This window comes from Eucyclogobius newberryi, unplaced genomic scaffold (genome assembly GCF_026437365.1).
Source record: "Eucyclogobius newberryi isolate DKJ021-1_F unplaced genomic scaffold, fEucNew1.0.hap1 SCAF_17, whole genome shotgun sequence".
NCBI classification, from domain to species: domain Eukaryota; kingdom Metazoa; phylum Chordata; class Actinopteri; order Gobiiformes; family Gobiidae; genus Eucyclogobius; species Eucyclogobius newberryi.
In genome coordinates, this window is record NW_027315801.1 from 18,407,833 (window position 1) to 18,420,944 (window position 13,112).

General features: G+C 47.5%; 1 protein-coding gene across 1 annotated transcript; it reads left to right on the top strand.

The window, feature by feature from the left end:
- The first annotated feature begins 7,957 nt into the window (after positions 1-7,957).
- Positions 7,958-12,937, top strand: nppa (natriuretic peptide A). Its single transcript, XM_072449329.1, has 3 exons — positions 7,958-8,103; positions 11,711-11,933; positions 12,778-12,937. Exons 1-3 carry the CDS (start codon positions 7,987-7,989, stop codon positions 12,780-12,782), a joined length of 345 nt encoding a protein of 114 aa, XP_072305430.1. The 5' UTR covers positions 7,958-7,986; the 3' UTR covers positions 12,783-12,937.
- The last annotated feature ends 175 nt before the right edge of the window (positions 12,938-13,112 follow it).

Genomic DNA, 13,112 nt, shown 5'->3' on the forward strand with positions numbered 1-13,112 from the left:
TTGGAGAGGCAGATCCAAAAAGCCCTAAATAAAGGATACAGTGAGGCTGACATTGTGGAGGCTGTAATTCAGGCCATTGTTCCAGGAATAAAATTAAAAAGCTACCTGGAAAGCAGAGTGGACTTGACTCTTTGTGCATTGAGACAAATTCTGAGGACGCACTTTATTGAAAAAGATGCTACTGAACTTTATCATTCTCTGACTAGGGCAGCACAGGACTCCAGGGAGACGCCCATTCAGTTTGTTCTCAGAGTGATGGACTTAAGGCAGCAGATTCTGTTTGCATCTGAAAGGGTTGAAACTGGACTCGAATATAGCCCTGAATTAATAAAGAACCAGTTCCTGCAGACCGTCCTTACAGGTCTGATGAATGACACAATCAGGACTGATTTAAAGCCATATTTGCGGGACCCAAAAGTGTCTGATGAGGTGCTGCTGGAGAGGGTTACAGATGCATATACTTTGGAAATGGAAAGAAGAAACAAGTTAGCCGCCATCTCCAAGTCACGAGCTGCCAGAGTTTCAGCAGTGGGGGAGGAATTTAACATGGACCGAGAGTGTCCTGATTTGACACTCACCAGCAAAAAGTCCACTGAGCCCCCCAAGCGTGAGACACTTCTGGAAAAAGTAGACTAGGGCAATAAGGCAATCTGTGAGGCTATTCAGCAGCTGTCCACCCAGCTCTCCAGCCTCCACCAAGCCCCAAGACCCCCACCAGTAGAGAAGTTCAGCCGACCATATGGCAGAAGAGCCAGGTTCCAGCAGAGACCACCGATCTTCCGGAAATGTCAGCGCTGCCAGAAAACGAACCCCGACGGCAAGTGTGACCACTGTTTTAAATGTGGCAGTTCTGATCACTGGGCAATTGGCTGTCGTAAAGGTACTTATGTCTCGCTCAATAAGATAAATACCACGGTACATCTTGGTAAACTTGATGTCCAGTTCAGCCAGACTGCCCCTCTTACTAGCAAGCAGAGACAAACAGCAAAGCTAGTGGGAAGAAGATGCCTGGTTCGAGCCTCTCTAAATGGTGTGAAAACAACTGTGTTATGGGACAGTGGCTCACAAGTGTCAATTGTTGGAGTGGACTGGAAAGCAAAGTACTTGCCACATGCCCAACTGAGACCAGTGGCGGAGCTCCTCGAAGAAGGTGGGCTTGACCTGTCTGCAGCGAATGGGACAGAAATCCCCTATGAGGGATGGATTGAGGTAGAGTTCACCTTGGCTCACAAGGCTGTCCCAGGAATGAGCGGACAGTCTGTGCTGGTTCTTGTCCTCGTGGCCAGCAGTGACCTGGAGTGTCCCATAATTGGATTCAATGTCATAGAAGAGCTGGCCCTAACCAGTGATGCCTCTGGGAACTGTAACCCAGTGGTTCACATGGTTCAGAGACTCTCTTCAGCTTTAGAGGTGGGCCGTTGCACTGCTTTTGCTGTGTTGTCTGTGTTAAAGCAGCACCAACCCGAGAGTATCCCTCACATTGCTCATCTCAGCTGACGCCCCATCACTATACCCCAAAATAGTATTTTAAATGTGTATTGTGGACAAGTAAACAGGGGGGTAACTTACGCTGTGCTGGAGCCCAACCCAGAGGCACCATGGCCTAGTGGGCTAAACGTAAGAGAGCAGCTTGTTGTGTTCCCCAGGACAAGACACGATTTACGGTGGCGGTGGAAAATACAACTGACAGACATCACACTGTGGGGCCGCACCACACTTGGCTGGATGCATAGTGTTGACGGTATACCCACTTGAACTAAGCAAAGACCAAAGGGAGGAACCACGGATGTAACGGAGCACTCTACTGAGATGCCACCAGGGGAGCTGTGGGATCCGCCTGTGGACCTGAGTCATCTCTCCCAAGAACAGCAGCAGAAAGTACGGCAAATGTTGAAGGAGGAGAGTCAAGTGTTTGCCAAAGATGACTGGGACACGGGATGTATTAAAGGACTGGAAATGGACATTCAGCTAAAGGACAATATCCCAGTGCAAAGGACATATAATTCCATCCCACGTCATCTCTATCAGAAAGTAAAGACACATATTCAAGACCTGTTAAGTAGAGGATGGATCCGGGAATCATGTTCACACTATTCTTCACCTATTGTCTGTGTCCGGAAGAAAGATGGGAGTCTCCGTCTTTGTGTGGATTATAGACTATTGAACCAAAAAACTTTGCCCGATCGCCATCCTATCGCTCGGATCCAGGAGATTCTGGAGAATCTCGGGGGCAACTCGTGGTTCACTGTCCTGGATCAAGGAAAGACATACCATCAAGGTTTTGTGAGTGAGAAGAGCCGACCATCTACCGCCTTTATTACACCTTGGACTATATGAGTGGGTACGCATTCCATTTGGACTCACAAATGCCCCAGCAACATTCCAGCGCTACATGGAAAGCTGTCTTGGGGATTTGAGAGATGAAGTGTGTGTTCCTCACCTCGACGATGTCCTGGTCTTCAGCCATAGTTTTGACCAACATGTACACAATGTGAGACAGGTGCTCCAACGGCAAAAACTATCTGGCATCAAACTGAGACCAACAAAGTGTGAGTTCTTCAAGCCTGAGGTGTGTTATGTGGGGCGCATCGTCTCGGCTGAAGGCTACAGGATGAACCCCAAAGAGGTAGAGACAGTCCAAGCTCTCCGATATGAGACCCCATCTACTGTCAGAGATGTGAGGAAGTTGATGGTACCTGGACGGCGTGTGGCGTTAAAAGTAGATCAGCCACGCCTATTCATTTGTGTTGAGTGTGGCCCAGGTGTGTTGTGGGTGTTGTACCCTGCGTGCCTCAAATGTGTTATTCTGAACTGTGGACTTAATAAAAGTTGCAAAACGGAATGTATCGGCGTATCATTCAAGGGTGCAACATATACTAATAAAGGATTATCTTGTCTTGTCCTTTGTTTTTGTTTATGATCTTAAATTGTGGCACAAATCAATAATATTTTTGTATAAAATAACATCAGAAATAAACATAGGACTTTTAACAAGTTCTTTAGGCTATCATCTGTCACTGTCTATACAGTTTATTTATATATATATATATATATATTTTTTCCTCTCCTTGAACCGACACCTTAACGTGGTGGAGGGGTTTGAGTGCCCGAATGATCCCGGGAGCTATGTTGTCGGGGGCTTCAAGCCCCTGGTAGGGTCTCCCAAGGCAAACAGGTCCTAGGTGACGGGTCAGACAAAGATCGGTTCAGAAGCCTCTTATGATGACTACAAGAACAAGGCAGTTTACGTCGCCCGGATCGGCGTCACCGGGGCCCCATCCTGGAGCCAGGCCTGGGATGGGTGCTCGATGGCGAACGCCTGGTGGCCGGGTCTTACCCCACGGGGCCCGGCCGGGCACAGCCCGAAAGAGCGACGTGGGGCCGCCCTCCTGTGGGCCCACCACCCGCAGGAGGATCCATAAGGGGCCGGTGCAGAGAGATCTGGGCGGCAGTCGACGGCAGGGGCCTCGGCGACCAGATCTCCAGACACAGAGACTAACTCTGGGGACATGGAATGTCACCTCGCTGGGGGGGAAAGAGCCTGAGCTTGTGCGGGAGGTTGAGCGATACCAACTAGATATAGTCGGCCTCACCTCCACGCACAGTTTGGGCTCTGGAACCCATCTTCTCAAGATGGGCTGGACGCTCCACTTCTCTGGTGTTGCCCGCGGGGAGAGGCGGCGGGCTGGTGTGGGCTTGCTTAAAGCCCCTCAGCTCAGCCGCCACGTGTTGGAGTTTACCCCAGTGAAAGAGAGGGTCGCGTTGTGAGGGTCTGTTGGGAATGTCTAGTGGAGCCCTCTGTCAGTAGGGTATTCAACTCGCACCTCCGGGAGAGCTTCTCCCATGTCCCGGGGGAGGTTGGGGACATTGAGTCCGAGTGGACGATGTTCTCCGCCTCCATTGTTGATGCGGCTGCTCGGAGCTGTGGTCGCAAGGTCTCCGGTGCCTGTCGTGGCGGCGACCCCCGAACCCGGTGGTGGACACCGGAAGTAAGGGATGCCGTCAGACTGAAGAAGGAGGCCTATCAGGCTACTCTGGCTTGTGGGTCTCCGGAGGTCATCGACAGGTATCGGCAGGCCAAGCGAGCTGCGGCTTGTGCTGTCGCAGAGGCAAAAACCCGGGCCTGGGAGGAGTTCGGGGAGGCCATGGAGGAGGACTATCGGTCGGCACCAAAGAAATTCTGGCAAACCGTCCGGCGCCTCAGGAGGGGGAAGCAGTGCCTCACGAACACGTTTACGGTGCGGGTGGAGGCCTGCTGACCTCGACTGGGGATGTCGTCGGACGGTGGAAGGAATACTTTGAGGATCTCCTTAATCCCTCAGTCACGTCTTCCGAAGAGGAAGTAAATGGTAAATGGTCACATTTATATAGCGCTTTTCTACCGTCAAGGTACTCAAAGCGCTTTACATCAAGGAACCAGTCACCCATTCACACACACATTCACACCCCAGATATACGCAGACACTGGGGGGCAAGTTGGGTTAAGTGTCTTGCCCAAGGACACAACGGCAGTATTCACATGAGGCAGCTGCGATCGCACCGCCAACCTGACTGAGCGGGGAGTCGAACCGCCGACCTTTGGATCAGAAGACGAGCACTCTACCACTGAGCTACTGCCGCCCGACAAGTAGAGACCGGGGACTCAGAGGCTGGCTCATCCATCACCCAAGCTGAAGTCACTGAGGTTGTTCGCAAACTCCTCGGTGGCAGGGCTCCGGGGGTGGATGAGATCCGCTCTGAGTACCTAAAGTATCTGGATGTTGTAGGACTGTCTTGGTTGACACGTCTCTGCAACATCGCGTGGCGGTCGGGGACCGTGCCTCTGGACTGGCAGAGCGGGGTGGTGGTCCCTCTGTTCAAGAAGGGGGACCGGAGGGTGTGTTCCAACTACAGAGGGATCACACTCCTCAGCCTCCCGGGTAAGGTCTATTCCAAGGTACTGGAGAGGAGAATCCGACCGATAGTCGAACCTCGGATTCAGGAGGAGCAGAGTGGTTTTCGTCCCGGTCGTGGAACACTGGACCAGCTCTATATACCCTCCATCGGGTGCTCGAGGGCTCATGGGAGTTTGCCCAACCAGTCCACATGTGCATTGTGGATCTGGAGAAGGCTTTCGACCGTGTCCCTCGGGGTGTCCTTTGGGGGGTGCTCCGGGAGTACGGGGTCCAGGGCCCTTTGCTCAGGGCTGTCCCGTCCCTGTATGACCGGAGCAGGAGCTGTGTTCGCATTGCCGGCAGTAAGTCAGACCTGTTCCCAGTGCATGTTGGACTCCGCCAGGGCTGCCCTTTGTCACCGGTTCTGTTCATAATTTTTATGGACAGAATTTCTAGGCGCAGTCAGGGGTCAGAGGGTGTCCGGTTTGGGGACCACAGGATCTCATCTCTTCTGTTTGCAGACGATGTTGTCCTGATGGCTCCATCAAACCCGGACCTGCAACATGCACTGGGACGGTTTGCAGCCGAGTGTGAAGCAGCTGGGATGAGAATCAGCACCTCCAAATCCGAGGCCATGGTTCTCGACCGGAGAAAGGTGGCTTGCCCTCTTCAGGTGGGTGGGGAGTCCTTGCCCAAAGTGGAGGAGTTCTTGTTCACGAGTGAGGGAAGGATGGAGCGTGAGATCGACAGGCGGATCGGTGCAGCGACTGCATCACTGCAGCCGCTGCACCGATCCGCCTGTCGATCTCACGATCGGATCATTGTGGTGAAGAGGGAGCTGAGCCGAAAGGCAAAGCTCTCTATTTACCGGTCGGTCTACGTTCCTACCCTCACCTATGGTCATGAGCTTTGGGTAGTGACCGAAAGAACAAGATCGCGGATACAAGCGGTCGAAATGAGTTTCCTCCGCCGTGTGGCTGGGCGCTCCCTTAGAGATAAGGTGAGGAGCTCGGTCACACGGGGGGAGCTCGGAGTAGAGCCGCTGCTCCTCCACGTCGAGAGGAGCCAGCTGAGGTGGCTCGGGCATCTGTTCCGGATGCCTCTTGGGCGCCTCCCTCGGGAGGTGTTTCAGGCATGTCCCACCTGGAAGAGGCCCCGGGGAAGACCCAGGACACGCTGGAGAGACTATGTCTCTAGGCTGGCCTGGTAAGGCCTCGGGATCCCCCCGGAGGAGTTAGAGGAAGTGTCTGGGGAGGAGGAAGTAAGGAAGCAAGGCAAGTTTATTTGTAGAGCATATTTCATACACAAGGCAATTCAAAGTGCTTCACACAACAGGAAAAAATCATTAAAACCACAAAGAAATCACAGCACAAAACAATTTAAGACATAAAAGAGAGGAGTGCAAAGAAAAATCCTTTCAGTCATTTGCTCAGCTAAACAAAACTGTTTTTAGCTTTGATTTGAACATTTTTAGAGTAAAACCTGTCAGAGTAGAAGCCTGTCTCACATCAGAGTAGAAGCCTGTCTCACATCAGAGTAATTCACCCTGGAGAGATGCAGAGACGACAAAGAAAGGACTGTTTAGCAAGCTTTATTGCATGGGTTAATTGACGCTCAGACCCCGGCGGAAGACATTGCGATCATGGGCACTCCATGATCTATTTGTATTCGATGTCTCCCCCCAGGGCCTGGAGACTGGTGGTGGTAGATATGGTGAGAGGGTAGATGATTAGGATGAGAGGGATGCAGAGGTGGAGGAGGGGAGGTGGGTCGCAGTACGGTCTGAAGTGAGGGTTAATATTGGACCGGCTGTGCACTGATTGGGAGCAGAGGCGCGACGTGCCACAGGGAGGAGTGACTTGGTGCGTTGATTGAAGATGGGGAGCAGGTGCGAGGGGCAATGTCCTGGGAATCCCCTGTCCTTAGGACTCTCCTTCTCGGCCAGGAAAAACTACAAAAACCTCCATGGGAAAAAGTAGAAACCTGGAGGAGTTCTGTGGTGAAGGAGAGATCTGAACTCTCACAGACTGACAGGCCGGACTGGGTGCGTTGGTTGAGCTGGGTAGCAGGTGGCCTGGATGTAGATGGGTGGAGTTAGGTCTTCCAGGCTGAATTCACGCAGGCTTCATAAGGCTGTCTCACATCAGAGTAGAAGCCTGTCTCACATCAGAGTAGAACCTGTCAAGGATTTTGGGTGAACGTGATGTGAATGTGTTTCACAAATAGACGTTCCTCTCTGAGCTGAGCTCATGAGTCTGCACAGTCCAGTCTGGTCCGCAGTAACAGGTGTCCAACGCGGGAGGTGGAGGTGTCCAGCAAAGAGCTTTAAGAGCTGAATGTGTTTACTTGATCGTATTTATCATTCTATAACTTATAGTTTGTGTTATTTATTCCCATGAAGGTTGTTTCATGACCATGATCTCGTCCATGTGGGGATAGTAACACGACTCGAGTGCACTAGTTTTGAAGTTAATTAGTTACACTTCTGGCCTTTCACAGAATGCAACAGACCACGCCCTCAAGTGTTTAACTCCACCTCATATTTTGGTATAATCACACCTCTAGTTTAGAATTCCACACCCTGCGCTGTCATCAAGTGCACCGACTTGTAACGACGTGAGCTGTGTGTGTGTGCGCATGTGTGTGTGTGTCTGTCTGTGTGTGTGTGTGTGCCTGTGTGTTTGTGTGTGTGCGTGTGTGTGTATGTGTGTGTGTGTGTGTGTGTGCCTGTGTGTGTGTGTGTGTGTGTGCGCGTGTCTGTGTGTGTGTGCATGTGTGTGTGTGTGTGTGCGTGCGTGTGTGTATGCATGTGTGTGTGTGTGTGTGTGTGTGTGCGCGCGTGTCTCTGTGTGTGTGCATGTGTGTGCATGTGTGTGTGTGTGCGTGTGTGTGTGTGTGTGTGTGTGTGTGTGTGCGTGTATGTGTGTGTGTGTGTGTGTGTGTGTGTGAGGCGAGGTCAGCCTGGGTTCTGACTCTCATCAGACACACTTCTACAGTGGACACACCTGAGCTCAGCTTATCGGCCGCTGTCACGATGCACTCCAGTGCGGCCTGATAGTGTGTGCAGAGAGGCCGTATAAAAGGCCTCTGAGCGTGGGCCCTGGAGAACACAATGAGGACCGTGTTCCTGTGGGGCCTGCTGCTGCCTCTGCTCTGTCAGCTGTGCCCAGGGGCCCGGGGACACAGCCTGGGACGAGGGGCCGCCGTGGAAGACCTGGAGCAGCTCAAGGTAAGACTGAGCCAATAACTGCACTTTCATTAGTCTTCTTAAAACATGAACAGAGACAATTAACATAATCCAGGCGTCGAACTTCTACTGAGCCTGAATCATTCAGAAGAAACTATTTGTTCATTTATGAAGGCGAGACACTGCTGGCAAAAGTCGTAGGTCAGTTGGCGCTCTTGACATATCTCTCCCCTGGAAACGACTATGTTCAATCTGCAGATGTTTTATTATTTCATTTCATCAACCAATAAATAACCTTTCACGTGTTTTATATTTAAATCATATTGTACATGACATAAACTTCTTTTGTGTTATTCACGTTAGATTTATTCATATTTATCAAATACAGGAATTGTGTAATTGTGGTGATGTACCACATTATTACCACAACTGTACAATTACTACATAATAACCAGAATTATTGAGGGTCCAACAAGAATCACCAAATCCTCTGAAACAAACATTGATTTGCTCCTTACAAACGAATCAAGAGATAATTTAACGCAAGACTGGCAGCTCTGGCAGATGAAAAAACAGGGACGTCTGCTACAGGAAATAAAAGTAAAATTAGAGGAGTATACAAGAACGCAAGTGTGATGGCTAATGCCCTAAATCATTATTTTATCACATTTATACAAAATATGACACGGTATGGTCAAAAAGAAAGCACATCTGTAATATCAATACTGTGTTTTTAAATGTCTCATTAATCTCATCTATATGTAAAATTGTAAATTGGTGAATTAATAAAGGAATATTTCCCAATGGAAAACAGCTGTGATCACACCCATTTTTAAGTCGGGTGAACAAATGGAGATAAGTAGTTATAGTATTCATAAGTATGAACTCTTTATCATTTCAATTGCCTCCGATGCCATTTGGATTCCGTAAATCTCATTCTACTGGGGTGTGATCAAGGACCATCAAGCTTCTCTGAGTAAAGCCAATTCTGCTATTTTAATGGCCAAATTATCTAAATTTCACTTTGTACTAAAAATCTTGGCTAGAATCTTACTTAAAACTTTCTCATGTAGGTGTGCCTCAGGGCTCAACCCTTGGCCCCCTTTTATTTACTCTATTCATCAACAATTTTCCGAATGTATGTTCTGCAGCGTCATGTTAATTCTACACTGATGACACTGTAGATGCAAGAACAAAGCTGCAGCTGCTGAGAAGCTTTTTATCTGTGATGTGTCCGTTCAAATCATGTTCACAGCTCAATGTTAATAAAAACATGTATATGATTTTCTGCAAATAAGGCGAGCAATCCAATAGTTTTGGTAGATTGGCAAAAGTACAAGTATTTAGGTGTTATTATGGGCTCTCAATTGTCACTTAAAAATAAATGCAATTTATTTTAATCTGGTGAATTAGAAGCCTCAAAACTGTACCTAAGCGCCACAGTTTTCTCTCACATAACTGACTGTCTGACCACGCTGCTGCCCATAGAAAGCCTCGACAAGCAGAATGTGAAAACACTGGACATAAATCGACTTGATATCATCATTATATTTTGGCTGGCTGTGGTCCAGTTGTGGCCTGGTTGTGGTCCAGTTGTGGCCTGGTCGTGGTCCAGTTGTGGCCTGACTGTGGTCCAGTTGTGGTCCATAATACACTTTTCAGACATAACATTTTGTTCCCATTAAAACATTCATGTGCTGTAGCTTGTGATACACTGTCAATTCCTGTAACTCTTTGTCCGTAAAATATCTAATTACACATTTTGTTTTATCAGCATTTCTTCTACCCATAAATGATCTAGTTGTAACAGCATGTAATGATCAATATCCATAAATACAAAATAATAATAAATGTCACTAGAATATGCACACATTTTGACTTTAATTGTCCCTTTTTGCACTTCTGTCCTTCTCACGTCTCCAGTGGTTGGACACGTTGTCCAGGTTGATGCTTCGTGGGCACCACAGGTGCCCACGTTGTAACATGACATATTTAGACAGAAATATGGTCCAGATAATGATGCACATGTGTAACCAGTTCATGTATTATTGTAGTATAATCACACAAAATCTTTATTATTTTTGTTTAATATTGTGTTTAACATACCTGGTATTTATTTTATTGTGCTGTCAAGGTCCTCCAGCTCCTACTTCTTCTTCATGTGTTCCCCTTGACACACTAGTATAAATTTGAGGGTTGTGACTTCCAATAGTTCCAATATCGGCCACTTCTCCGTGTGGGGAAGAGGTCAGTCATCCCTCGTGTCGTCCTTCATGTTTTATATGTTGTATATTGATTTAATTGTTGTTATATCTTTTTTTAGTTTGGCACGTGTTAACTTTTGTTTATGTTTTTCTGTTAACCATTGACAAAAATAAACGGATAAACCGTGTCTCGTGGCCCCTCGATTGACACACCAAGCATTACACAACGCAGGAACACTCCGGTCACACTTTTGTCTTTTTTTTATCTTTTGTCTTTATCTTATTTATTTTTATCTTTTGACTCATGAGTCAGGTCTGGACAAGAAAGTTTCATTTACACAATAGTGACACCACAGTTGTCTTTTAAACGTGCCCTCACCCCGCGCTGCGCCTCGAGCCGCAGTCCGCTCTGCGCTGCAGCACTAATAAGACTAATTTCTCAGTGAATATGATTCTAATTGTAATAAAACACACAGCGTTTCGAATCTAAAAATATAGAGAACACTACGTGTCCCCTGGACAGTGCTTCAACTGTCCACAAGAGTCTTCTTCAGTGTGTCAAATACTTGCACTTCCTGCTTGATTGGCCCCGGTGGCCGTTTGTGGTGAATTTTATTTTCTGCGCGCCATAGATTTTTTTGTGCGCGCACTATGTGCGAGGAGTGCACTATGTGGAGGAGCAGTGCACTATGTGGAGCAGTGCACTATGTGGAGCAGTGCACTAGGAGTGCACTAAGTGGAGGAGGAGTGCACTATGTGCGAGGAGTGCACTATGCGCGAGGAATGCACTATGTGGAGCAGTGCGCACTTGCGAAGGCGCAGCTTCGAGGTAACAGTGCTTGTGTATATGGAGTGTTTTCTGCCTCCCATCAGCCGGCCAATGGGACGACAGATGAAAATAGCACATTTCCATGTGGGTCTAACATGTTGATTCATGTGCACTGCCCCATATGAAATAAAATAAGGTCAGATCAGATAAGCCTTTATCTGTCCCACAATGGGGACATTCCAGGAAAATGAACATAATAGTAAACTTTAAAGCTTTGTTATTGATGTTAACCACAACCCCGGCTACGATGCAAAATGTTTATTGGCAAATACATAACATAAATGTACAGAAATGGATGCGGTTTTTGGGCTTCTAGACCTCCATCTAGGACAGCCAATAAATGTGCATCGTACCATTAGTGTGGGTTTAATGTGAAACATAAGAACGACAGGTCAGGACCACAGGACAGCAGGACAGGACCGCAGGACAGGTCAGAACCGACCGCAGGACAGGTCAGGACCACAGGACAGGTCAGGACCGACCGCAGGACAGGTCAGGATCACAGGTCAGGACAGCAGGACAGGTTAGGACCGACCAACCGCAGGACAGGTCAGGACCGCAGGGCAGGAGTAGAGCAGTAGAACATAAGTGACCAGAAAAATGTGTCCCCTCACAGTCTGTGCTGCAGCACCTGGAGACCAGCCTGTCGGCGGCCCCTGAGGAGGACCAGGAACCCGGGGTCCTAGCGCCAGGGCCTGCAGGGAGTCCAGAGCTGGACGAGGCCAGTCAGAGGAGCCTGCTGCTGGACCTCCTGCTGAGCGCACGGCGCTCCTCCTCTGGCTGCTTCGGAGCCAGGATGGACCGCATCGGCAATGCCAGCGGCCTCGGCTGTGGCAGAGGTCAGAGGTCACATTCTGTTGTTGGGAAGGAACCCAAAAGCTTTATTTAGGATTAGCACATATATAGGAAATCTGATTCTAATCAATACTAAAACTATTATCAAATCTGGATACTCCGAGTGTTGATTCAAATGCTCCAGAGCTTTATCAGAACAAGCTCAGACCACATCATAACACAAATATGATTTCTTGGTTTTGAGCCTATTCTTTAGAATCACAGAACACTTGATATTCATATTCAAAACTATTTTTTTATTGCTACGGCAACGGTCTGCACATTACTGTTTTTATTTACAGAATTTTCCCTCGGAAAAAAAATATTACCAAACCAATATACACAATTATATAGTTAAAACAAATGAAATCAATACTATTATTACAATTCTGAATCATCCACATTTGTATTTTTAAAAGGAGTTGTACTATGCTTTTCAGGTATTACTATTGAACTATAACATAAGCACATTATTATTTTACATTGTGTTCAATGTAAACAACATATTATGGTTTAAAACGGCTTAATAGAAGCTTGTCCATCGACAAGCCTCAAGTCTGAACTCTTCATAGAGACATTTCACTGTAACAAGCACAAATTGTAATTTACATGTTTTTATTTTTGAAGTGACATTTTAGAATTCCACATGACACTTTGAGTCTCTATTTTTCAAATTATGAAAACAGGAATTTTCTGAGCAGTTACAAGACACAACAGGATTAACTCAAACATGCAAGAATCTGAGATACTAATGAAGAAACACTGATGTAACAAGGTTTCTTTAAATAAATAGTGATAAAACTATGGCACCGTTGCTCTGAGGAGGCACTGATGCTGTGTCTGTTTCAGGATAAAGGAGCTCCAGGACCTCTGATCACAGCTCTCAGCCTCTGCCTTTGGATCGCTGCTTCTCCTGGAACTGTTTGTCATTGTATCGGAGTGTTTTTGTCCCTTGTGTGTTTTATAACTTTTCTTTTACACAAATTAAATAAAGCTCGTTGTGCAGGTTGGTCTACACTTCTCCCTGTGTCTGTGGGTTATTTACCTTGTAAACTTAAAGAGGCAGAGCGGGCATCACAAAGCAATGCCATTTATATAAAACTGTAAATTAAAATTATTCACTTTCAAAATCGATATTTAATTAAATCCTTGCCCGCCCCATACTGCTGTTGTCTATGTAAATC

Excerpts from the sequence above, each read along its gene's own strand:
- nppa (XM_072449329.1), top strand. The coding sequence starts at position 7,987 with ATGAGGACCGTGTTCCTGTGGGGCCTGCTGCTGCCTCTGCTCTGTCAG. Across the intron at positions 8,104-11,710 it reads AAGACCTGGAGCAGCTCAAG|TCTGTGCTGCAGCACCTGGA; the intron begins GTAAGACTGAGC and ends GTCCCCTCACAG.